The 23,876-nt window shown below is 42.0% G+C and overlaps 1 protein-coding gene across 3 annotated transcripts in view; it reads left to right on the forward strand.

Annotated features, from left to right (window-relative positions):
- Positions 1–23,556, forward strand: part of LOC145394557 (cytosol aminopeptidase-like) — a 102,152-nt gene extending 78,596 nt beyond the window's left edge. Inside the window, exons 5-12 of one of the 3 annotated variants that reach the window (XR_013896434.1) lie at positions 1,969–2,065; positions 7,424–7,607; positions 8,952–9,098; positions 9,403–9,594; positions 15,550–15,699; positions 17,643–17,722; positions 19,301–19,380; positions 22,847–22,929. Coding sequence is in view for 2 of the 3 variants with exons in the window: in XM_080268396.1 (XP_080124522.1) it covers positions 1,969–2,065; positions 7,424–7,607; positions 8,952–9,098; positions 9,403–9,594; positions 15,550–15,699; positions 17,643–17,722; positions 22,847–23,005 (1,009 nt within the window). In the remaining variant the exon portion in view is untranslated. Of the gene's footprint in view, positions 1–1,968; positions 2,066–7,423; positions 7,608–8,951; positions 9,099–9,402; positions 9,595–15,549; positions 15,700–17,642; positions 17,723–19,300; positions 19,381–22,846 lie in introns of all 3 variants that reach the window. The other 2 variants (XM_080268396.1, XM_080268395.1) reach the window with 2 other exon arrangements.
- The last annotated feature ends 320 nt before the right edge of the window (positions 23,557–23,876 follow it).

The following is a 23,876-nucleotide window of genomic DNA, read 5'->3' on the forward strand; positions in this document are numbered from 1 at the left end:
TTCTGACCATCCCTCTGTTGTAAACCCTTATGTGCCCAGTCTGGTTGGAGCACTTAATCTAGTAGACCACCAGTCATCATTTTATTACAGTGTGTGATTATCACCCATTTGCCCCAGCCAAATCCACCACCACACTCATCACGAGCAGTAAACATGAACACAGTTAGTCTCTCCATATCACACTTAACAATGTACATGTGCCACCCCCCCCCCCACTAAGATCCTTGGAGTAACATACTGTATTACACTAGACCTACGTTCAAGGACCATATATAGGACAGCAAGAAGCAGTGCACCTGCAGACTCAATGCATTCAGGGCAACTACAGGACCAGACTTTGGGAAAAGAAAGAAAGAATAAAAGCTCTCCTTACTCTGCAAACAGTACACTGGATCAGTGCTGTCCTATGTCTCCCGAACCTGGGCTTCCATCCTATCTAATACCCATTACAACGCTTGCAAATCATACAGAACAACACCCTTCACATCACTGCTAGCTACACCAAAACCTCTCCCACATCTCATTCACACTCTGAAGCTGAAGTCCTCCCTGTCAGACTACCTTGATATGAGGGGCTTACAATGCTCTGCAGCAGCCTGTTCCAATACACAGCATCCCTGTCATTACCTGACAGAGACACACAGAACACCTAAGTACATAAAACAGTTACCATACAAACATTATCAAACCCACTACAGTAATATCCCACCTTCAGATATTCCAACACAAGCAATGAAAAATACTTAAATGCTCACTTCATGTACATATTACAAGCCACCCTTCCTGATATCCACCCATTGGAGGTGTCCTTAAACAGAGATGATTGAGTTCACCAAGTTAGGCTTAGAGCAGAACGTTACCCAGCCCTCCTCAACCACCAGCTTAGACTTGAGTGGGGTGAAATCACAGATGACATGTGGTCAGCTTGTAGAATAGCCCACACACAATAACATATAATGGGCCACTGCACAGCACATGCCGCACTAAGATGCAGACACAACATCGATAGTGTAGGAAACCTATAGGACAACCCCATAGGGGCAGTTGCTTACCTGTGATTGATGGGTCTGCTTGATTAAATGGACTGGGGTTTAGCAGCAACAATAACAGCAACAACAACTCATTTGACTTGAGAGTACAGTCACCTGAAGGTAGCACTACATCACGTGAGTGGATGGTGAGCACCTATGTATTAAAACTGATGTAGGCAAACTCCTAAATTTTACAGTCATTTAAGGAACACCTGTAGAACAGAGTTTAGTTAGTAAGGTGAGACACATTTTATCATCAGTATTCACATTATAATTATGATAAATTGGATGATGGATGGATGGACAGATAATAATAATAATGATAATAGTTATTATTGTTTTGTGGTAGGTGGGGGCACTCACCATCGACACAATGTAGTGCTTCTTTGGGTGGCTGCCCATTCCTCTCTTTCTTCCTTCCTTCCCCTTCTGTCTTTCTTTCCTTCATTCTTTCCTCTTCCTTCTGCCAACTAGTGACTTTACTCTCCCTCTTCTGTCTGTCTTTCCTTTTCCTTCTTCCTATGGGTGATTCTATACTGAGTGACAAGCCAAATGGTTTCCTGTACACCAGGAAACCATTTCCTAGGGTGGGTGGTAACCATGTAACCAAATTATGGCACTTGGTGGTTTAGTGAGTAATTAAGGCACTCCAATTGGATTGAGCCAGTGCAGGTTTATTTCATGGAGTGGTTGGGGTTTATTGCTTGTGTAATGCCACTAAGGGATGAGTGAGGCTAGTCACTCTCATCTTAAATGTCAGGACCAACTTGCCTAGCCTAGGGCTCCTACACTGCTCATGGGGCAACATAGGATTGGATAATGGATGGATGGTTATTATTATTATTATTATTATTATTTTTATTATTATGATGTTCGTATTCTTATTCTTATTATCATCATCATCGTCATTGTTATTATTATCCATTTGTTCCACCAGATGGCAGCGTGGTGTGGCATTAGCTGAAGGCCAAAACATTGCACGTAAACTGATGGAAACACCTTCAAACATGCTTACTCCCACACAGTTTGCTCAGGTGAGAGAGAGAGAGAGAGGGGTGGGTGGGGGGACATGAACATCTTCCTTTCATAGATGGAGTTAAATTACCATCTTCCAGACTTCATCCTGCTTTAGGAACCATCTCATGGTCAGGACATATCTGGTTTTCTAAGAGTGAGTCATAGGGGCACGAGTGTTGATACTCAGGAGGCAGTTACCAGTAATACTCTCAAAAAATTGCCATGAGGTGTACAAGTGAGTGACAGAAAGTGTCTTCCTGGCTTCTGATGTGAGAGCTTAGTGTTAATACTAAGTTGTAGGAGCCTGGGAGTGTTAATACCAAGTTGTAGGAGCCTGGGAGTGTTAATACCAAGTTGTAGGAGCCTGGAAGTGTTAATACCAAGTTGTAGGAGCCTGGGAGTGTTAATACCAAGGTGTAGGAGCCTGGAAGTGTTAATACCAAGTTGTAGGAGCCTGGGAGTGTTAATACCAAGTTGTAGGAGCCTGGGAGTGTTAATACCAAGGTGTAGGAGCCTGGGAGTGTTAATACCAAGTTGTAGGAGCCTGGGAGTGTTAATACCAAGTTGTAGGAGCCTGGGAGTGTTAATACCAAGGTGTAGGAGTCTGGTAGTGTTAATACCAAGTTGTAGGATCCTGGGAGTGTTAATACCAAGATGTATTTACCTATTTGTATTTACCTATTTGTAGTATACAGGAAATGAGCAATGCTCGTGTTGTCCTGTCTCCATATCCACATTTATCAAGTCTACCTTTACACACATGAATGTTTTTCTCATGCACCACCTCTTTGTCTAAGTCTTTTCAAATATTTAAGAATATACCTAATTGTGATATACACGGAATGTACTATGCTCGTGGGTTTCCGTCGCTGTTTCTCAATAAGTCGAATTTAACTTTAAACTCGTTTAAGTTTTTAGACTGGACGATCTCTTTGTCCAGGCTATTCCATAAGTCTATACTTCTGTAAGGAAAGCTATATTTCTTGATATCCTTCAAGCAGCTTGACTTTTTCAATTTCATTCCATGTCCTCTTGTTGCTCTCTTATCCCATACAAACAGATCTTCTTTGTCAATTTTATCTACTCCCACCATGGTCCTGAACACCGCAATCATGTCTCCCCTCTTTCTCCTTTCCTCTAACGAAGGCAAATCCAGTTTTTCCAGCCTCTCTCTGTATGTCAGGTCTGTCAGACTGGGGACCATCTTGGTTGCTGTTCTTTGTATTCTCTCAATCTTGTTTATATCTTTCTTTTTGTGTGGGCACCACACTACCGCTGCATATTCTAACCTGGGGCGGATCATGGCCACTATCAATTTTTTCATCATTTCCTCATCCATATAATGAAATGCTACTCTTATGTTAGTCAAGAGCTTATAAGTCTCTCCAACTATCTTGTTAATGTGCTTTTCTGGTGACAAACTATCTTGGACCAGCACTCCCAAATCTTTCTCTTCTCTCCTTTTTGTGATTAATTCATTACCCAAAAAATAATTCAGTGATGGTCTCCTGCTACTTTTACCCATTTCCAATATTTTACATTTCTTTACATTAAATTTCATTTCCCACGTCCGGCTCCAATTGTGTATCCTATCCAAATCCTCCTGCAGTATTTTACAATCCTCCTCAACCTCTATCTTCCTCAAGATCTTTACATCATCAGCAAACAGACTCGCATAACTGTTCACTCCATCTACCATATCATTTACGTAAATCAGGAACATTACTGGCGCCAACACTGAGCCTTGAGGGACTCCACTTGTTACTTCCCTCCATCCAGACATCTTTTCCTTTATTACTGTCCTCATTTGTCTGTCTCTCAAAAGTCTCTCATCCATTCCAGAAGTTTCCCCTTTAGTCCTCCTATATATTCTAGTTTCCACATTAGTCTCTTATGAGGTACCTTGTCAAAGGCCTTCTCTAAGTCTAAGTACACACAATCCACCCAACCATCTCTCTCCTGTACCACATCAATCGCTCTTGAGTAAAAGCTCAACAAGTTTGAAACACATGACCTTCCACTTCTGAATCCAAACTGACATTCAGCCAAAATATTCATCTCTTCCAGATATTTTATCCATCTGTCTTTCAGGATTCTCTCACACAATTTTGCGACCATGCTGGTTAGAGACACTGGTCTATAATTCAGGGGTTCTTCCCTGTTTCCCCCCCTTGTAAATTGGTACCACATTTGCCCTCTTCCATTCTTTTGGCACTTTCCCCTCTTCCAGTGAGCATACAATTAAGCTGTGAATTTTATCCGCCAGTTGTTCTCTGCATTCCTTCAGTACCCAATTAGAAATTCCATCAGGTCCTGGGGCTTTCCTTACATCTTGAGTTTCCAGTAATTTATACACTTCCTGCACCTCCACTTTTATATCTTTCATCACCGGAACATTTCTAATCATTCCCTCCCCTTCCACAAGCTCCTTTTCTTTAGTGAAAACTGACTGGAAACGTTTGTTCATTATTTCTGCTTGCATTGCCGCATCCTTAAAGACCTCTCCATCTACTTTCAGCTTGGTGATTCCTTCCTTTTGTTTCAGTTTGCCATTAACAAATCTATAAAACAGTTTGGGTTCATCCTTGCATTTGTCAATTATACCTTTTTCAAAATTCCTTTCTTCTTCCCTACGTATTCTTGTGTATTCGTTTCTTGTTCTTTTATATTCTTCCTTTGTTCTGTCGTTACCTCTCTTTCTCCAATTGTTCCACGCCTTATCTCTCTCTTTTTTGGCTATCATACACCTTCTATTAAACCACTCCTTTTTCCTGTTTTCTTTCCCTCTTACTCTTGGTACAAATTTTTCCACTCCCAAGTTATAGAGGTCTAGAAAGATATCCCACTTCCTCTGTATCTCTCTTGTTTCTCTGAATTTTCTCCAATCCGCATTTTCAAAAAAGTTTCTCAATCCTGTAAAATTTGCTTTGCCAAAGTTGTATCTTCCCTGTCTATGAAGCTCGTCTCTTGGCTCGACGTTTCCTATTAACATCTGGAACTCAATGACCACGTGATCACTTTTTCCCAACGGACAGAGATATTCCAATGATTCTATTACATCGGGTTCTTTGGTGAACAGTAAATCTAACCTTGCTGGTGTGTCCTCACCTCGAAACCGTGTCTCTTCTTTGACCCACTGCGTCATCACATTATTCATTATTATATTTAATAACATAGTACCCCACGAATCCTCGCCGCCTCCCGAGTACCATTCCTCCCAGTTCACCTCTTTACAATTAAAGTCACCCACCAAAATTATTTTATTGCTTTTCTCAATTATTTTTTGCAAGTAGCTAGCCATATCTGACAACATCTCATGGTATTCGTCATCCTTCCATGCTCTCGTCTTTGGGGGAACATACACTACCGCCATATCTCTCTTACCATTCTCTCCAGTTTCTAATTTCATATATATCACTTCAGCCCTGCCTTCTCCCATTTCCACAGTATCTACATTTATGTTGTTCTTCACTGCTATCATCACTCCTCCTCCCTTTTTTTCTTTCCTGTCTTTTCTCCACAGTTTGTATTTACCATCTCCCAAATGAACATCAATATCTTCTCTTAATTTGGTCTCTACAAGGCACATGACATCAGGTTCATGTTCTCTCAAGAAATCATTAATTTCGATCCTTGTCGATATGAAACCATCAACATTAGTATATATCACCTTCAAATTATTTTTGACATTATTAATACCCTCTTCTCTCCTACTCTCTGTCCGTACCACTTCTTCAACTTCTGATCTTTCACAACCATCCCCCTAGTTTCCTTCACTTCTATTTCCTTAAATACCATTTCCTTACTTTCATATCCAATACTCTCCAAAAAAAAGTATTACGTTCTTCCTTTGTCCTCTTATCATTTTTTTCCTTTACTTCTTCCTTTAATGATTTTAAAACTTCTCTTTCTTCTTCATTCAGATCTTTTCTTATTATAATATTTTCCATCCCCGCCTCTTTGCTTAATTTCCAGGTCACTTTAAGTATCTCATTTATTACACTTTCTGATGTAAACTTGACTCTCATTGGTCTTGTTTCCCCTTTCTTATAAGGCCCTATCCTCCTTACTTCCTCAATTTCTTTTACCCACTTGTCTCCTTCGGGGTCAATCTTGCCTAATATTCCTCTCACCATGTTCGTGTCTTTCTCGAGTCTTGCGAACCTAACCTTTTCTTCCTCTTCCCTGTTTCCAAATACTACCACACATCTGTTCCTTTCTACAGTTTCTCTCACTATTTTCTCTTTTTTCTTCAGTATTTTCACTACATTTTCTTCCATTTCTTTCTTGTTCATTTCCCTTTCTTCCTGGATGATCTCTCTTAAGCTGACCACTTCTTTCTGTTCTTCTTCTACGTGTGCCCACTTTGCCTTGTGTTCTTCTAGTACATTACTCACCTTCTCCGTTTTATTAGTACTCTCCTCAAGTTTCCTCCTCAGTTCAACATTCTCCCTCTTCAAATTCTTAATCTCTTCATTGGCTGTTTCGTTGGACTGGATTAGACTCTGTATGGTGGTTTCCGTATTTCCTGACACATCCTTTATCACTAGATTCTCTACTTTTTTTTTGAGTTCACTAATCCTCATAATTAATGTTTTCACCAGGTCCATGACATTAGTATTAGCATCAAATCCTTGAAATTCCATTCCCTCATTGTTTACATTTTCGGCCATCTTTAACGTACCGGTAAAGTACCTAAACAGCTGTTACCGAATAAGCCACAAACATTCATGTATACTATTGCCAACAAATCTTTACATTTTTGGTAGTCTACCAACTTTCATTATTTTAAATTTAAAGAAAGACCCTAGGAGACAGGGCAGACAAAATTCCTGAAACTACTCAAGGTTAGGAGCGATGCCTGGGACGACCTCTCTCTCCGGCTGCTCGTGTGTGTGTAGGAGTCTGGGAGTGTTAATACCAAGGTGTAGGAGTCTGGGAGTGTTAATACCAAGTTGTAGGAGCCTGGGAGTGTTAATACCAAGTTGTAGGAGCCTGGGAGTGTTAATACCAAGTTGTATGAGCCTGGGAGTGTTAATACCAAGATGTAGGATCCCGGGAGTGTTAATACAGGAGCCTGGGAATGTTAATACCAAGTTATAGGAGGCTGGGAGTGTTAATACCAAGCTGCAGGAGCCGGAGAGTGTTAATACTTGCCCCAGTATCTACAGGAAGCCACAAACGCCCTTGAAAAACTCGGTGTGGAGGTTTTGAAGTGGCCATCCTTTTTTAATTGATCTGATTTTATTTTACTTATTTTTTTGCCATCTGACTTAACATAACTTACCCTGCCCTAACATAACTTACCCTATGTTACCCAAACATAACCTAACTTGACCTAACTTACTCTCATTTAACATATCTAACCCTTACAGGAAGCAGTCAATGTCCTGGAAAAACTTGGTGTTGAGGTATTGACACGAGGCTATGAGTGGGCTGCAGAAAGAGGCATGAACGCATTCCTCTCGGTCACGCGAGGCTCGGCTGAACCTCCTGTTTTCCTTGAACTCACCTACAGAGGGAATGGCTACACTCAGGATAAGCCAGTTGCTCTTGTGGGTTAGTACAGTAATAGTAGTAGTAGTAGTAGTAGTAGTAGTAGTAGTAGTAGTAATATTGTAGAAGTTGCAATCCCAACCCCATCTGTACATGAATCTGGTGGGCAGTAGGCTGAAGCTGTCCTCCTGACTGCACTTACAGTCTGACTGCACTTGGCCATCCTGTGTTCTGTAAAGGGTTAGGAATCTTTGTCAGCTTAAAACAAATGCTATCTCTGTCAGTCCATAGCCATTCACTCTAATCCTGAAAGAAATAACCATAAATTAATTGCCTCTGTGTTATCCAGTTGTCTGCCATCACACTGCCCTTTCTGCTGTTCACACCCTCCTCTCTCATATGCCTCTTTATCCCATCCCTCCATCTCATCCTCTAGCTCCCTCTCACCTGCCCCCTCCATCTCACTCATATACTCTCCTAGTCTATCTGTCTATCTATCTGTCTATTGCCAGACACCTTAATCCCGTAAGTGGTGGCCACAAACAAATCACCTCCATGTCACTCTGTCCCCCACCATTTCATTGCCCCCCTTCCAGCTAACACCCCCCCCTCTCTGATATACCTCTCTACTCCATCCCTCCATCTCATCCTTGGCCTCCCCCTCCCTCTCTCCCCCTCCACCTCACTCACATACACTCTCCTCACAAGTCTCTCACTCTCCATCCTCTCCACATGTCCAAACCACCTCAGTGTATTTCTCCTAATGCCTCCTATCACAACCACATCCACACCACAACGTTCCTTCATTTCGTCATTTGTCAGTCTGTCTCTCCATGTGACTCCACATGCTCCTAGTCAGTGTTTCATTTTCCATTCTTTCTATGGGGCTCAGGGAATTGTCCGTTAGTGTCTGTGTGCAGTCGGATGCATTAAAAAAAAAAAAAAAAATCCATATGAACACCACAATGCTCCAGTGCCTCTTGATTTTGTGTCTGTTTCCACAGAGCTCAACATGCATCTCTTGGGTAACTGATTTCAACTCTTGTCACTCTTGTGTCACTCTCTTATAATAAAGTTTTTTAATATATCACAGGGAAGAGCACGACTTTCGACAGAGGTGGCAACTCTGTAAAAACCACAAGCAGGATGGAGAGGCTGCATGGAGACAGCATTCAAGATATAAACATATAACACTTTTAGGCCATGTTAATGTGACAAGAGTATAGTTGAAATTCTCTGCTCCTCAGCACCAAAATGTTTCAATATTTTTAAAGGAAGGATCAAGACTTTTGACAGCAGTGACATTTCTTCTAAAACTAGCAAGTAAGGGTAATTTTAGGTCAAGTTAAAGTTAAAGAATGTAGGTAAAATCTTATGTGTACCAAGATGTTTGAATAAATTTTACAGGGAAGGGCGTGACTTTCGACAGCGGCGGCATCTCCCTGAAACCTGCAAGCAACATGGATAAGATGCGGGGTGACATGGGAGGTGCTGCATGTACTGTGGGAGCCATATATACTGCTGCTAGACTGAAGATGCCCATATATGTTAAAGGTTAGAGAGAGAAAGAGAGAAGGGAGGGGGGCTGTGTGTACCATGGGATTCATATATACTGATACTGTACTGCAGCCAAATTGAAGATGCCCATATGTTCTAAGAGAGAGAGAGAGAGAGAGAGAGTGTGTGTGTGTGTGTGTTTGTACATACTGTTGGAGCCATATTTAGTGTTGGTAAACTGAAGGGTTCCATAGAAAAAACTTAACTCTGCCATGGCCAAAATCAATAAGAGGATGCCTTGAGAAGAAGCTTGGCATTATTTTTATGTATGTATATATGTAATTAAATATTTGTGTTTCAGGGTTCATTCCACTATGCGAAAACATGCCAGGGAGCCGAGCAACACGTCCCGGTGATGTTGTTAAGGCATCCAATGGCAAAACAATTCAGATTGACAACACAGATGCTGAGGGTAGACTTATATTGGCTGATGCCTTGCATTATGCCTCTCAGCATCAACCTCGGGCTGTTGTTGACATTGCTACACTAACAGGTAAAGCATTGTACATTAATTGTAGTAGTAGTAGTAGTTGCAGTAGTAGTAGTACATAGAAGCAAAGGACATTAATCATTTTAGAAGTGTCTACAATAGTAATAATCAACTCATTCAACATTCAACATCTAAGCCACTGTTGCTCCACAAGGAGCGAAGGAGCCCAGGGCTAGGCAAGTTGGTCCTGACAATTAAGATGAGAGTGACCAGCCTCATTCATCCCCGAGTGGCATTGCATGAGCAGTAAACTCCAACCACCTTTTGGATATAAACCTGCACTGGCTCAATCTGATTGGAGCGTCTTATTTACCCACTAAACAACCAGGCGCCATGATTTGGTTATATGGTTATCACCCAGTGTAGTAAGTGGTTTCCTGGTGTACAGGAAACCATTTGGCTTGTCACTCAGTGTGGAGTCACCCGTAGAAAGATGAAAGAGGAAAGAATAAAGGAAGAACAGAAGAGGAAGGATGAAAAGAAGGAAAGAAGAGAGGAAAGGGTGGGCATCTGACAGCAGCACTACGTTGAGTGAGTGGATGGTGTGATAATATTAATCCTTTAAGATTCCGATGACTCTTTCGATCGTCATTTCAAATCCAACCTCAGAGATTCCGATGACACTTTTAATTGTCATTTTAAGAAACTTTTGTAAAATATTCACCATAAATCGCATTTACGCGTCATAACAAAGTGGCTCGAGCATGATGTCACGGAATGGTTGCTCTATGCATGGCAGTACTGCACAGCTGGTCTGACTCATGGCTTTGTTTCTTAATACAGTAATGTTATTCTTGGTGAATATTTTTCTACAGCAAGGTATGAAATTTTTGGTTTTTGCCTAACTTCAACTCGTCACTTTTACATTTTATTTTCTTTGTTTTCCCTTTATGAACGTACTACAATAAAGTACAACTATTCAGCTTCAAAATAACACTACAACCAGCATCCTATCATAAAAAGTGTATTTACACTTACCGATCAAAGAAAAACATTGCGAAGCGAATGTGACCGATACTAAAATAAAATTGTGCATCTCTTTCCTTTCGCTTAATTGCACAATGAAATGCAAAAATTACCTTAATCTATATATCACTGTAAAGGTAATTTATTGTATTTTTGCATGGTTTAAACCAAATTTACATATCTTTACTCGTTATTTTTTGCTGAATACTTTTCTATGGCAAGGTATAAAATTTTAGCTTTTCGTCTAACTTCAGCTCGTCATTTTGACATTTTATTTTCTTTGTTCTCCCTTTTTGAACATACAACTATTCAGCTTTAAAATGACACCAAAACCAACATTGTATCATGAAAAGTGTATTTACACAGAGCGATCAAAGTAAAATATCAGGCCGCAAAGATGTGGGTCAGCTTGATTGGCTGACTCTAGCACAGACATAACCTGCCCTGCCCAGAAACCTGATGGGGTTAAAATTACAGTAATAATTGTAAATAATAATAATAATTATAGTTAGTAGTTAGTACAGCAGTTATGGTATCTAGGGCTGGTGGTAGTACTGCCCAGCTAGAGGGAGCATGGCCATGTGCAGTTTGCCACAAGGGTATGGGAAGTAACTCCATCTTGTGAAGTGTTTGTGATAAGCAGGGGGATAAGAGATCTAGTGGTGTTAGTTGCAGACTGTGAAAAATTCCTTATTTCATGTGTGCTTTGTGTAGTGGAGAACATGTTGCGATTGTCAGGCATGAAAGGATTGATCTTGCTGGAGAGTCTCTCGAGTGTGTGGAGTTCTGTTATTAGGAGGACTTGTTATGTGCGGGAGGTGGGACTGTAGCCAGGGTGAGACGTGGTTGGAGAAAGTTGAGGGAGCTGGTGCCTCACCTAACATTTAGAGGGCTCTCCCTCTGTGCTAAGGGATCTTTGTGTGTGACGTGTTATGAGTGTAATGCTGTCTGGTAGTGCGACCTGGACGGTAAAGGATGAGGATATTTGTAGGCTCAGATGTACAGAAATGACAATGATTAGATGAATCTGTAGTACATCCTTGAATGCGATGCCATGGGGGGCTAGGATTAGACTGAAGAGTTTAGAGGAAGGATAGGACTGGAATGGATTGGTGTTGTGATGAGGAGTGGTAAATTGAGATGGTTTGAGCATAGCTGAGAGGATGGAGGATGACAGTTGGATGTAGAAGGCGAGCATTGTGAACGTTGGGTGTAGGGGTGTGAGAGGCAGACCAAAACAGACCTGAGACGAGGTCATAGAGTATGACACCAGGGATTAGGGACTGAAGAAGGAAGCTGACAGCAACTGAGCAGTATGGAGAGCCACCATTAGGTGAACAAGGCTGATTCAAGCAAGCATGTTGAAACCTTCATAAACGAAACAATACGATACAAGTGGTAATAGTAGAGGGTGGACTGATCTTGGCTGATGCTCAACAGTGTGCCTCCCAGCTTGAACCTCGAGCTGTTATTGACATCACAGCACTTGGAGGTTCATTTTGATGGCTTGTTGCAATATATTGACGCATATATTTAGAAGACTGTCGATCTTGCAAACCTGTGTACAGTATGTGTTTTCACTTGAAGGCAGCCCTTCATATATTGTTATCTTGTCATTTCCTCCCTTAGTTCCCAAACCCAGAGGCCTCCACTCAGACCCCACGTCTTCCATGTTCTGCCTCTGGGTATTCTATTTATCTGTCTATCTATCTATAGCCTGATGCCCTAATCCTGCAGAGTGGCCCCCTCCCTCATATACCTCTCAACTCCATTCCTTCACCTCATCCTCGGTCTTCCCTTCCCTCTTCCTCCCTCCACCTCACCTACATACACCCTCTTAGTCAGTCTTTCATTCTCCATTCTCTGCACATGTCCAAACCACCTCAGTGTATCTCTCCTAATCTTCTCAACCACATCCACATCCACCCCACAACATTCTTTGACTTTTTCATTCGTCAACCTGTCCCTCCATGTCACTTCACATGCTCCTCTCAAGTAGCTTATTTCCACTGCCCTCCCTCTTGACTTGTTCCCCTCTTGCAAGGTCCATGCCTCGCTTCCATACGTTAGGGTAGGGATCACAATACTATCATGCAGTGACTTCATAACTTCCATACTCACTGCTTTCTCATCACTGCTTTCAGTGAACCAACAACCTTCCTTCCCTGCTGTACCCTTTCATGCACTTCATCCCCCCAGGTTCCATCTTTACTCATCACACTACCCAAGTACTTGAATGCACTCACATTCTCCATATCCTTGCCATCCAACCTCACTGTGCATTCTGTGACTTCGTTCCTGAACACCATAACTTTACTCTTGTTTACATTAACTTTCAGATTCCTTTTCCTACACACTGTCCCAAATTCATTCACGAAACCTTGCAACTCCCATTTATCTTCATTCAACAATACTGTATCATCAGCAGAAAACAACATCGGAATCTTCCAAATCTCACCCTCATTCATTAGAGCCAGCCCCATATCCACTACCCTACCTTGCACCTCCTTTATAACCCATCCATCCATCATCCAATCCTACGTTGCCCCATGAGGAGCGTAGAAGCCCGGGGCTAGGCAGTTGGTCCTGACATTTAAGATGAGAGTGACCAGCCTCACTCATCCCTGAGTGGCATTACATGAGCAATAAACCCCAATCGCCCCTTGGATATAAACCTTCACCGGTTCAATCCGACTGGAGCACAATAATTACCCACTAAACCACCAGGCGCCAAAATTTGGTTATATGGTTACCACCCAGGTAGTAAATGGTTTCCTGGTGTACAGGAAACCATTTGGCTTGTCACTCAGTGTAGAGTCACCCACAGGCAGAAGGGAGAGGAATGAATGAAGGAATGAAATACAGAAGAGCTTTACAACCCCATCCATGTATATATTAAACTGCTATGGAGACATCACACAACCTTGTTTCAGTCCCACACTGAGATCAAAGAACTCATTCAGGTCACCATCCACTCGCACCGTAGCCCTAGCTACCTTGTTACATAGTCTTCACAGCACTCAACAATTTCCCCTCCACTCCATATATTCTCAATACCTTCCACATACCGTGTCTGTCTATTCTGTCATAAGCTTTCTCCAAGTCCATGAAGGCAGCATACTCCTCCTTTCCCTTCTCTAGATACTTCTCCCCTAAACATCTTAGAACAAATATCTGATCTACACACCTTTTGCCCTTCCTAAATTCCCCTTGTTCTTCTCCAATTAGCTTCTCTGTTATATGCCTAACCCTATCAATAAGTATTCTACCATATATTTTACCAGTCACACTAAGTAGGGGGAGGCGTGGCTGAATCGGTAGAGAGGCGGCCTGCGGTCCTAATGGTCCCAGGATCGAATCCCGGCTGGGGCAGGGAACAGTTTGAGGATTTGAATTTCCTAAAAGCAGACTTTCCTGATCTACCAGATGACCCGCCGACATGTCGTAAAAATACCCCCGCTAATACCAATACACCAATCCTGTATGAGACAGCCCTAGCATGTATTCAATATGGATGGTGGGTGTTAGCGCCGAAGTGGTGACATGTGGAGGTGTAGGAGGACTACTGGGCCTTGGGATAGGTCAGTGCCCCCAAGCAATAGGCTCTGAAGCCTTTGCCCAGAGTCGGACAAAAAAAAAAAAAAAAAAAAAAAAAAAAGAAGTAGGCAAATACCCCTATGGTTACCACATACTTCTCTCTCCCCTTTTCCTTTGTATAAAGGAACAATTATACCTGATTTCCAGTCCTCTGGAACCCTTCCCTCTTCCCAAGCCAATCTACATAACTTCCACATCCACTCCACTTCAGTCTCACCCCCATACCTCAGCATTTCACCACACACTCCATCCATTCCTGGGGCCTTTCCCATCTTGATCTTCTTCAATGCTTCCACTATTTCTGCCCTACTGATCTCTTCCTCCCTCCTCTCATCTTTCCTTCTCCCAGTCTTTCCTCAACCACTTACACTCGCACTGCTCTCACTCTCTACATTCAACAAATCCTCAAAGTGCTCCTTCCATCTCCTCAACTTCTCTCTCTTCTACATCAACAATCTGTTATTCCTATCTTTCACTCTCTTACTATTTCCCCTTTCACACTGGCTGATTGTCTTTACCTCCTTCCAAAACAATTTCTTACTCTCCCTCCATTTCACACTCAGATTCCTCTCAAATTCTCCATCCACTTTCTTCTTACTCTCCTTCACCAATTTCTTCACCTCCCTTCTCCTGCTCACATATACCTCTCTCTTCTCTCTCTCATCTTCTTCCCTACCTCTACTTGCTAATCATTCACTGTATGCCTTCCTCTTTTGTTCCACATCTCGTTTCACCTCATCATTCCACCATGCTGTCCCTTGCACACCCCTGCATCTCCTCCTCACTCCACAAACGAACTCACACGCTGCACCTATATCTTCCGTGAATATCTTGCATACGTCTTCCACCTCATCCATCTGCTCGAACTCATACCTTCCCAATCTTTCTTCCACTATGCTCTTATACTCTGCCATTTTCTCACTGTCTTGCAATTTCTCCACTCTTCTCATAGGTATTCTACCCTGTACATTTATATGTGTGACTCTTCTCAACCAGTCATTCTTTGTCTTCCTCTCAACATGTCCGAGCTATCTTAGCCTACTGGTTTGCTTCGCTTATCTAATATTTCTTCTGCCAAATGTCTTATAGTACAGGTATACTATTCTTATTTCTGGCACTCAGTTATGCCATACTCATCCATCTCATCATTCTCAGTTCAGTGCAACAATCCCCCAAACTTCCTCTGTTTACTTGTCATTCACGCAGTGGAACTAGCTTCTGCTTCTCCACCTAGTCTGTATGTCTTCCGGGTAGCAGAACTCTCCCATGCTTACAAGTAGCTGTCACTCTTAAGCAACATTTTTCATCCTGTTGTCAGCAGCCCGAACAACCCTACATACTGTACACACGCTTACTGACCAAGGCCATTGTTTAATATAGTGTATTATGTTATAGGTGCTATAGCAGTGGCCCTGGGTAGTGGTGCAGCAGGCGTATTCAGCAATAGCAGTGCGTTGTGGAAGGCGGTACACCAGGCAGGAGCAAGCACAGGTGATCGGGTCTGGAGGATGCCTCTTTGGATGCACTTTTCTTCTCAGGTCACAGGTAACACACATAACAAAAATGGTGCCATGATTTTTTATCACCAAATACCTGTGTTGGGATTGGCCATGATACAGCTGATGTTTTCTATGGACTGGAAGCTAAAACAAGTGCCAAAACCAGTTAATTACTTCCCAAGAGTTGCTGGAAGCTGTTGGAAAAAAAAAAGATATTTCTATCTATCTATCTATCTATCTATTGCCAGACGCCTCAATCCCGTTTGGGGTGGCCACAAACAAATCGCCTCCAAGTCGCCCTGTCCCCCGCCATTTCACTCCCCTGCTCCCAACTCACACCCCCCTCTCTCATATACCTCTCCACCCCATCTCTCCATCTCATCCTCGGCCTCCCCCTCCCTCTTTCCCCCTCCACCTCACTCACATACACTCTCTTCGTCAGTCTTTGACCCTCCATCCTCTCCACATGGCCAAACCACCTCAGTGTGTTCCTCATAACGCTTCCTATCACATCCACATCCACGCCACAACGCTCCTTTATATCCTCATTCGTCAGCCTGTCTCTCCACATGCATAATAAGACTTGTAACACTGCAAGCGTTTCGGCTTGGATTTTGACCCAGTATCATCATGCAACACAAAATAAATAAGTTAATTAATCTATTTTTAAAAAGTAGCAGCCAGTTATATTCTTGGACCTCATTGGAAGGATGCAAGTCAAGTAGTAGTTGGTTAGCTACCATGGACCCTGGGAGGTAATACCATGAGAGTGAAGTATGGCCGCAAGCTTGGTAACCAGCCACACCATCATCACTCACAGGCAGGGAACATTCAGGCACAGATACATAGTCAAAATCCAAGCCAAGACTCTCACATTGGTACAGATCATATTTACACATCTCAAATATTGTTTCCCAACATTTTTTTTTTTTTTTACATATGAGAAAATTCTGTGCACATGGGCACAAATGTGAGGTGGTCAGGATTCTAAGGCATTTAATGTGAGTGAATGAGTGTGTGACCCATGTCACTGGGCATGTTGTTGATTAGCTTTCCTGCTGTCATGTTTTCTTTTTCCTTATTCCTAGATGCTGTCTCCCCCAGTCTTAGGTGGGAATAAAGATTAGAATGATGATGATGATGATGACAGTGATGATGATGATAACTTCCATCCTGTTTATGTGTGACTCACTAATTAACCTACACCATTTATTAATGAGAATGAGGGTTGTGATGATAATGATATTTTAATTACTGTATACTTATTTGATTCAACACCTCATATTATGACTTAACATGTTATGTGCCCTTTTTTTTGCTCAAATTAAAATGATGATGATGATGATGATGACTCAGGAGTTATCAACATGAGACAAAGAGAGTTATGATGAGGATGATGATAATGATTTCAGAAGGAGGGTTATGTTGATGATGATTTCAGACGGAGGGTTATGATAATGATGATTTCAGAAGGAGGGTTATGGGGGAGGCAGTGGCTCAGTCGGTAGAGAGGTGGCCTGCAGTCCTACCGGACCCAGGTTCAAATCCCCACTGGGGCAGGGTCCAGTTTAAGGATTTGAATTTCATGAAATCGGACTTTACTGATCTACCAGAAGACCCGCCGACATGTCGTAAAAATACCCCCGCTAATACCAATACACCAGTCCTGTATGAGACAGCCCTAGCATGTATTCATTATGGACGGTGGGTGTTAGCACGGAAGTGGTGACATGTAGAGAGGTGTATGGGATGTAGGAGGACTACTGGGCCTTGAGAGCAGGCTGTGAAGCCTATGCCCAGTGTCGAACACAAAAAAAAAAAAAAAAAAAAAAAAAAAATAATAATAATAATAATAATAATGATAATGAATTCAGAAGAGGGGTTATGATGATGATGATACTGATGTTGATGATAAGGATGATGATTATATTGATTTCAGAAAGAGGTTTATAATGATGGTGATGATAATTCATTTCTCCATCCTGTTAGATTTTGGTTCAGCTGATGTGAACAACCAAGGGAAACACAAACCAGCAGGTGGTTCATGTACTGCTGCAGCATTCCTGAAGGTACATCAAACCTTATCCTGGTGAATGTACTCTAGGGATTGTGTTGTATTTGGTTTTGTAGATGTCACTGAAAAATTAACTCACTAAATTCTGCTTGGAAATGTTTGTGTGTCTGAACATTTACAAGCAGGGAAGCAGCTGTACACTCACTGCAAGAAGTATCTGTGCACACTTAACACAACCAACTACACATTACAGGCGATGGCTCCTGCAAAATGTCCAATGAATTTGCCCCTTGTTGGTAAATCTTCATTCATGATGATGCTCTACATTGCTTGCTTGTGATACATCTTGATCAGTATTGCTAGAGTATGTCATTGCAGATGAAAATAGATTAAACTTTTTGGAACATTATAAAGAGTAATTATAATTTTTTATATCATCAAAGCCTTCCTGTCTGATGCCATTCTCAGAGCTGCTGTACAGTTGACATCTGAAGTTCTGTTGTATACTTTTTGAAACTAGTGTACAGTTGGCATCAAAAGTTTTGTTGTCTTTCTTGTTTTTCTCTTCATGAATGCTGAATATCAGGGGTGTGAATCTACAGTGAGTTATACTAACAACTTTTATTTAGCTGCAAACCAGTGTTGGTTGTTGAGGATTTACTGTGCTGATTGTCAGAGACTGTGGTGAGAATTGCTGGAAAGGTAACAGGATTTGTGATGCCAGTTGTACTTATGTACACCTACCTACCTACATAGATACATATGTACACACATCTATCTATGTATTGCCTGACGCCATAATCCCGTAAGGGGTGTTCATTTGAGATCGAGCTATTTGTTTTACAGGAAGGGGCACTAACCCTCCACCAACCCACTTGCTGAGATGTAGGGAGCATGTATGGTTTGGTTATATGGTTACCACCCAGTGTTGAAAATGGTTTCTTGGCTTACAGGAAACCATTTGGCTTGTCATTCAATGTAAAGCCACCTGTAAAGGAAAGAAAAGTAATAAAATGTGACCGGAAAGATGGGAGAAATAGGAAGAGAGGAGGGCAGGCACAGAAAAAGAATGATAAAGGCTAAGGAAGAAGTAGGCAGCACTATATCAAGTGAGTGGATGATATAGTGCTGCCTACTTCTTCCTTAGCCTTTATCATTCTATTTCTGTGCCTGCCCTCCTCTCTTCCTATTTCTCTCATCTTTCCTGTCACTTTTTATTACTCTTCTTTCCTTTACAGGTGGCTTTACATTGAGTGACAAGCCAAATGGTTTCCTATAAGCCAAGAAACCATTTAAAGTGCTGGGTGGTAACCACATAACCAAACCATACATGCTCCCTACGTCTCAGCAAGTGGGTTGGTGGAGGGTTAGTGCCTCTTCCCGTAAAACAAATAACTCAAAGTCAAATGGCCACCCCTTACGGGATTATGGCATCAGGCAATAGATAGATAAGTGTGTGTACGTATGTATCTATGTACTGTAGGTAGGTAGGTAGGCGTACACACATGCAGTGCATAAATACATACAAACCTTGGTTGTTCATAACAGCGACTGCCACTTTGTCTGTGCCTCACACAATCGTGTTGTTTATCTCGCTGTTCTCACTCCTTTTCTGTCTGTTATCACCTGACAGAGTTTGGCCTCGCTGATGTGCACAACATAGGCAAACATTCACGTGACGCCGGTTCCTGTACTGCTGCTGCTTTCCTTAAGGTACTGCATTTTGTTTACCGAACTTTGTTTAACCACTTCAGTCTGATGACATTTTAAATTTTATTCTTATTGTCCCAAGATGATTTTGTTCAGATGAGGAAAGATCTCTTGTACTGTAGAGGGAAGTGAAAGTTATATTTAATTCCTCCACTTGAAAAGTTTCTCCCAAGCTGTATATATTTTATTGTCTGAAAGTAGCAAGAATAAAATCAGCTATCTGTCCACAACCAGATAACTTAATCCCATAAAGGGTGGCCACAAACAAATCTCTTTTATGTCACTGTGTCCTCTGTCATTTGACTTCCTTCCCTCCAACTTACACACCTCGCTCTTTCTCATATATCTCTCCACTCCATCCCTGCATCTCATCATTGGTCTTCCCCTCCACCTCATTCACATGCACTGTCCTAGTCAGCCTCTCATTCTCATTCCTCCCCACATGGCCATACCATCTCAGAATATATCTCTTAATGCTTTGAATCATAAAATAACTACAGTAAGAGCTACCAAAATGTGTCATTGCAGCAGAGAGGTAAATTGTGTTATGCATTTTAGTCTTCCAGTATGCCAGTCATTTCATTGATGTAACAAGAACTTTCATGAAATCTTTCACTATTCCTCCATCTATAACTACAAATAAATCATCTCTGTGTCACCCTGTCTTCCACCATCAGGCAGCCCTCTTTCCAACTCTCATCATTCATATACTGTACCTCTCTATTTCGTTTTGTTTCGTTTTTTAAGGCTCCAACATGCTTGCATGCGTTGGCCTTGGTCACCTAATGGCGGCTTTCCATGCTGCACGATCTATTGCAGCCTCCCTGTTCGTCCTGTAACCCTGAGGTCACACTTAATGACCTCATCCCACGTCTTTCTCAGTCTACCCCTCACAACTCCACCCCCAATATTAACACTTCTCATCTTCTGCACCCAATTATCATCCCCCATCCTCTCCACATGTTCAAACCATCTCAGTCTACCTCTCCTCATCACAACACCAATACACTCCAGTCCCGTCTACCTCTCAACTCTTCCATCGTAAATCCAGTCCCCCCAGGCCTTGCATGCAGGGAAGCACTGCACATCCACCTAATCATTGTCATTTCTGTATGTCTGAGCCTGCAAATATCTTCCTCCTCTACTGCCCAGGTTTCACTACCATACAGCATTACACTCATAACAAATGCTGCATACAAAGACCCCTTAGCATGTAGGGAGAGTCCTCTCAGTGTCAGGAGAGGCAACAGCTCCCTGAACTTCTTCCAACCACTTCTCACCCTAGCCACAGAGCTAGCTCCAGCACCACCTCCAGCACACAACATGTCTCCCAAATAACAAAATTCTTCCACACACTCATGAGACTCGCCAGCAAGTTCAATCCTTTCACGCCTAACAATCTCCACCTGCTGTCTCCGACACGTATACATATAAAATCAGCATTATCTTGCAGTCTACCTCTGATACCACTACATCTCTTGTGCACCCATTTATCACAAACACTGCACAAGACGGAATTACTTCCCACGTCCTTGTGGCAAACTGCACATGGCCACTCTCCCTCATCTTTGACAGTACCGCCACCAGCCCTTGATAGCATCACTTTTGTTTTATCTGCATTTACCCTTAAGCCCTTATGCCCCATACCATCTCTCCACTTCCTAAATCTTTCCTTCGCCTCCCTTTCGTTCTCTGCAGTCAACACCAAATCATCAGCATACATCTCCCATGGGAGTCCGTTTCTGAAGTCCTTTGAGATGGCTTCAAGTACCATGTTAAACAACAAGGGGATCAAAACTGACCCCTGATGCACACCAACATTCACAGAAAACTCCTCACTCAAATCTCCATTCACTCTTTCCTGGGTGTGAGCACCCACATACATGGCCATAACCACCCTAACCAGCCACTCCTCCAAACCAAGCTCTCTCATTGCCTACTTCACCACCTCTCTAGGGACTCTGTCACAGACCTTTTCCAAATCAACAGAAACAAAATACAGATCCCTTTTCTTCCCAATATATTTTTCCTGAAGCTTTCGAACAATGAATATGGCATCAGTGGTCCCCCTGCCTGGCATAAACCCAAACTGCATCTCATCAATATTCTCTCTTTCTCTAATCATACCTTTTAGAACTCTTTCCATTACCTTCATTATCTGATCTAAAAGCTTTATACCTCTATAATTTCCTCTTTCCAGGGCATCATCCTTCCCTTTATACACATGTACAATTACACTTTTCAACCAATCATCTGGGACAACACACTTATATATAATCATAATTATAAGGCAGTGACCAACCTCACCCCTATATCTCCTGAGGCCTTCAACATTTCAGCAGTCAACCCCGACACACCTGCTGCCTTCCCCACCTGCATCCTGCCTATTGCCTCACTCACAGTAGTAGCATCAATCAATGGCCAAAGGCTAAACATTGGATCTGCTGGCTCCAAACTTTCCTTGTCCCAGTCAAACTCCGCATTCAACAACTGGCTATAATGCTCTCTCCATACATCGTTAATATCCCCACTGTTCACCATTACCCTTCATTCATCATTCTTCACACACTGCTTACCTGTAATATCCCGATTATCCCACTTCATCTGATTTGCCACCTTAAATATCATATTTTTCCTTTCCCCATGATTTAGGTTATCAAGTAAAAGCCTTATTATCAGTTGCTGTTCTAGGAGTTTGTAAGAGAGACAGGCAAACACATAGACAGATAGATAGATAGATAGAGACCCATACATGTAGACAGATAGATAGCAAAATACAGGGTATTAACAATTCTGGATCAGTAACTTAATCTTTTCTTTTCAGTTTTTGAATTGAGATCACAGTCTGGACATTGACCTGGCAGATTGATGTAGATAGACAGATAGATAAATAGATAGATAGACAGACAGGTAAGCTGATTGGTTGATAGATACTGTAGTTAGATGGGTAGACACAGATAGTATTGTATAATGGTAATAATTCTGCATCGTTATCTTAATATTATTACAATGGTACTGAGTCACTTGAAGTGTTTGAATACTAAAGCATAGTTGCATTCAGTAACAGTTATGGTATAGGAATGAGTCTCCTTGGTTATTAGTCAGATCAGCCCTCCAGTCTGACCACATTTGGCCATTAACTGAGCTGACTGAGGTTAGACATCTTTGTCAAGTTTAACACTGTAGTGTGTACTTTTTAAGAGTTTGTGAGTAATGACTAAATGTAATGTCAGATGGGTTAGTATGAAACTACATGCAGATTTCTTTTTACCTATCAGGTGGAGCCAGGATTGTTGGGGCTTGAATGGTGAATGAAGGGGTGTGTGGCCTATTCAACTGGGCAAACTTTGGTTAGTCTCATATTATCAGGTTCTTCCTGACTCACTCAACCCTGCCTCACCCCACCTTACACCAGGAAGAGAAACCTGGATGATGATTATTTTTATTTTATTTATTTATTTTTTTTCAGGAGTTCGTGACATGTGATCACTGGTTGCATGTTGACATTGCTGGTGTGATGGAGAACAAGGATGAAGTAGCATACCTGGGGAAGGGCATGAGCGGCCGTCCCACACGCACCCTGGCAACACTCATTGACCTACTTGCATGTTCTGATGCCCCATTGTAAGCCTTCAGTATCTCAGCTTTTTATGAGGTGGTAGGAAGCCTTCAAGTGGTGGCACAGTTACAGCTGAGTGTCTCCTTTGCGTGGTTATACTACCCCCTTGCAACACTCATTTACCTCCTAGCGTGCCACAATGCTCCCTTGTAAATTCATCAGATCAAAGGATGCCATGCTTCCTTTCAAGTCATCCCCATACTGAGGTTGGCTGTGGCACACCCAGTGTTTTAGAAGGACTAAGGGCAAAACCAAGTGCCAAAAGGACTCACAGTGGCTTATAGTGATTAAATGAAGGCTATACTGTGACTACGGTTCATCCCTGCTGTTTGCGGGGTTACGTATTGACCCCCCCCCCCCATGAATGGGTGAAATCCGTGAATAATCTGTACCTTCCACAAAAATCACTGTTACGTCCTCGTCCCACACTGCCGCAGGCTCCAACAGCAGTACTGTAGTTCAGTATAGGAAGGACGTTGCCAAGTGAGTTGTTCTTCCCAGAGGCAGCCTTTCAGTGTACAACAGCAGATCAACTCAGGCATTGTAAAATAAACACTAGCTTCTTGAATGTGCTGTCTTTATTTTCTAAAGAATTACAATTAATGCTAGCCTACTTCACTGTTTTCACAAGTACCGGAGCTATGCAATCTTCACTAACTACACTAACACTGAACTAAACTCAGTAAACTGAAACTCCTCTAGTCCCTGCCCTGCCCTTATATAAGCTCCCTATGTACTAGAATAATCTACTAGGTTCTTGGGAAAGCAACAGTTTCCAGCTCAGATATCCAAACTATCCTGAGTTTTTTTTTTACATTACATAACACTCAACATAATTTAAAAAACAATCACGTTAATAAAACATTACAGATTAAAAAAA

This window comes from Coenobita brevimanus, chromosome 27, assembly GCF_032717465.1.
Source record: "Coenobita brevimanus isolate Jiangsu-jjx chromosome 27, ASM3271746v2, whole genome shotgun sequence".
Classification (NCBI taxonomy): domain Eukaryota; kingdom Metazoa; phylum Arthropoda; class Malacostraca; order Decapoda; family Coenobitidae; genus Coenobita; species Coenobita brevimanus.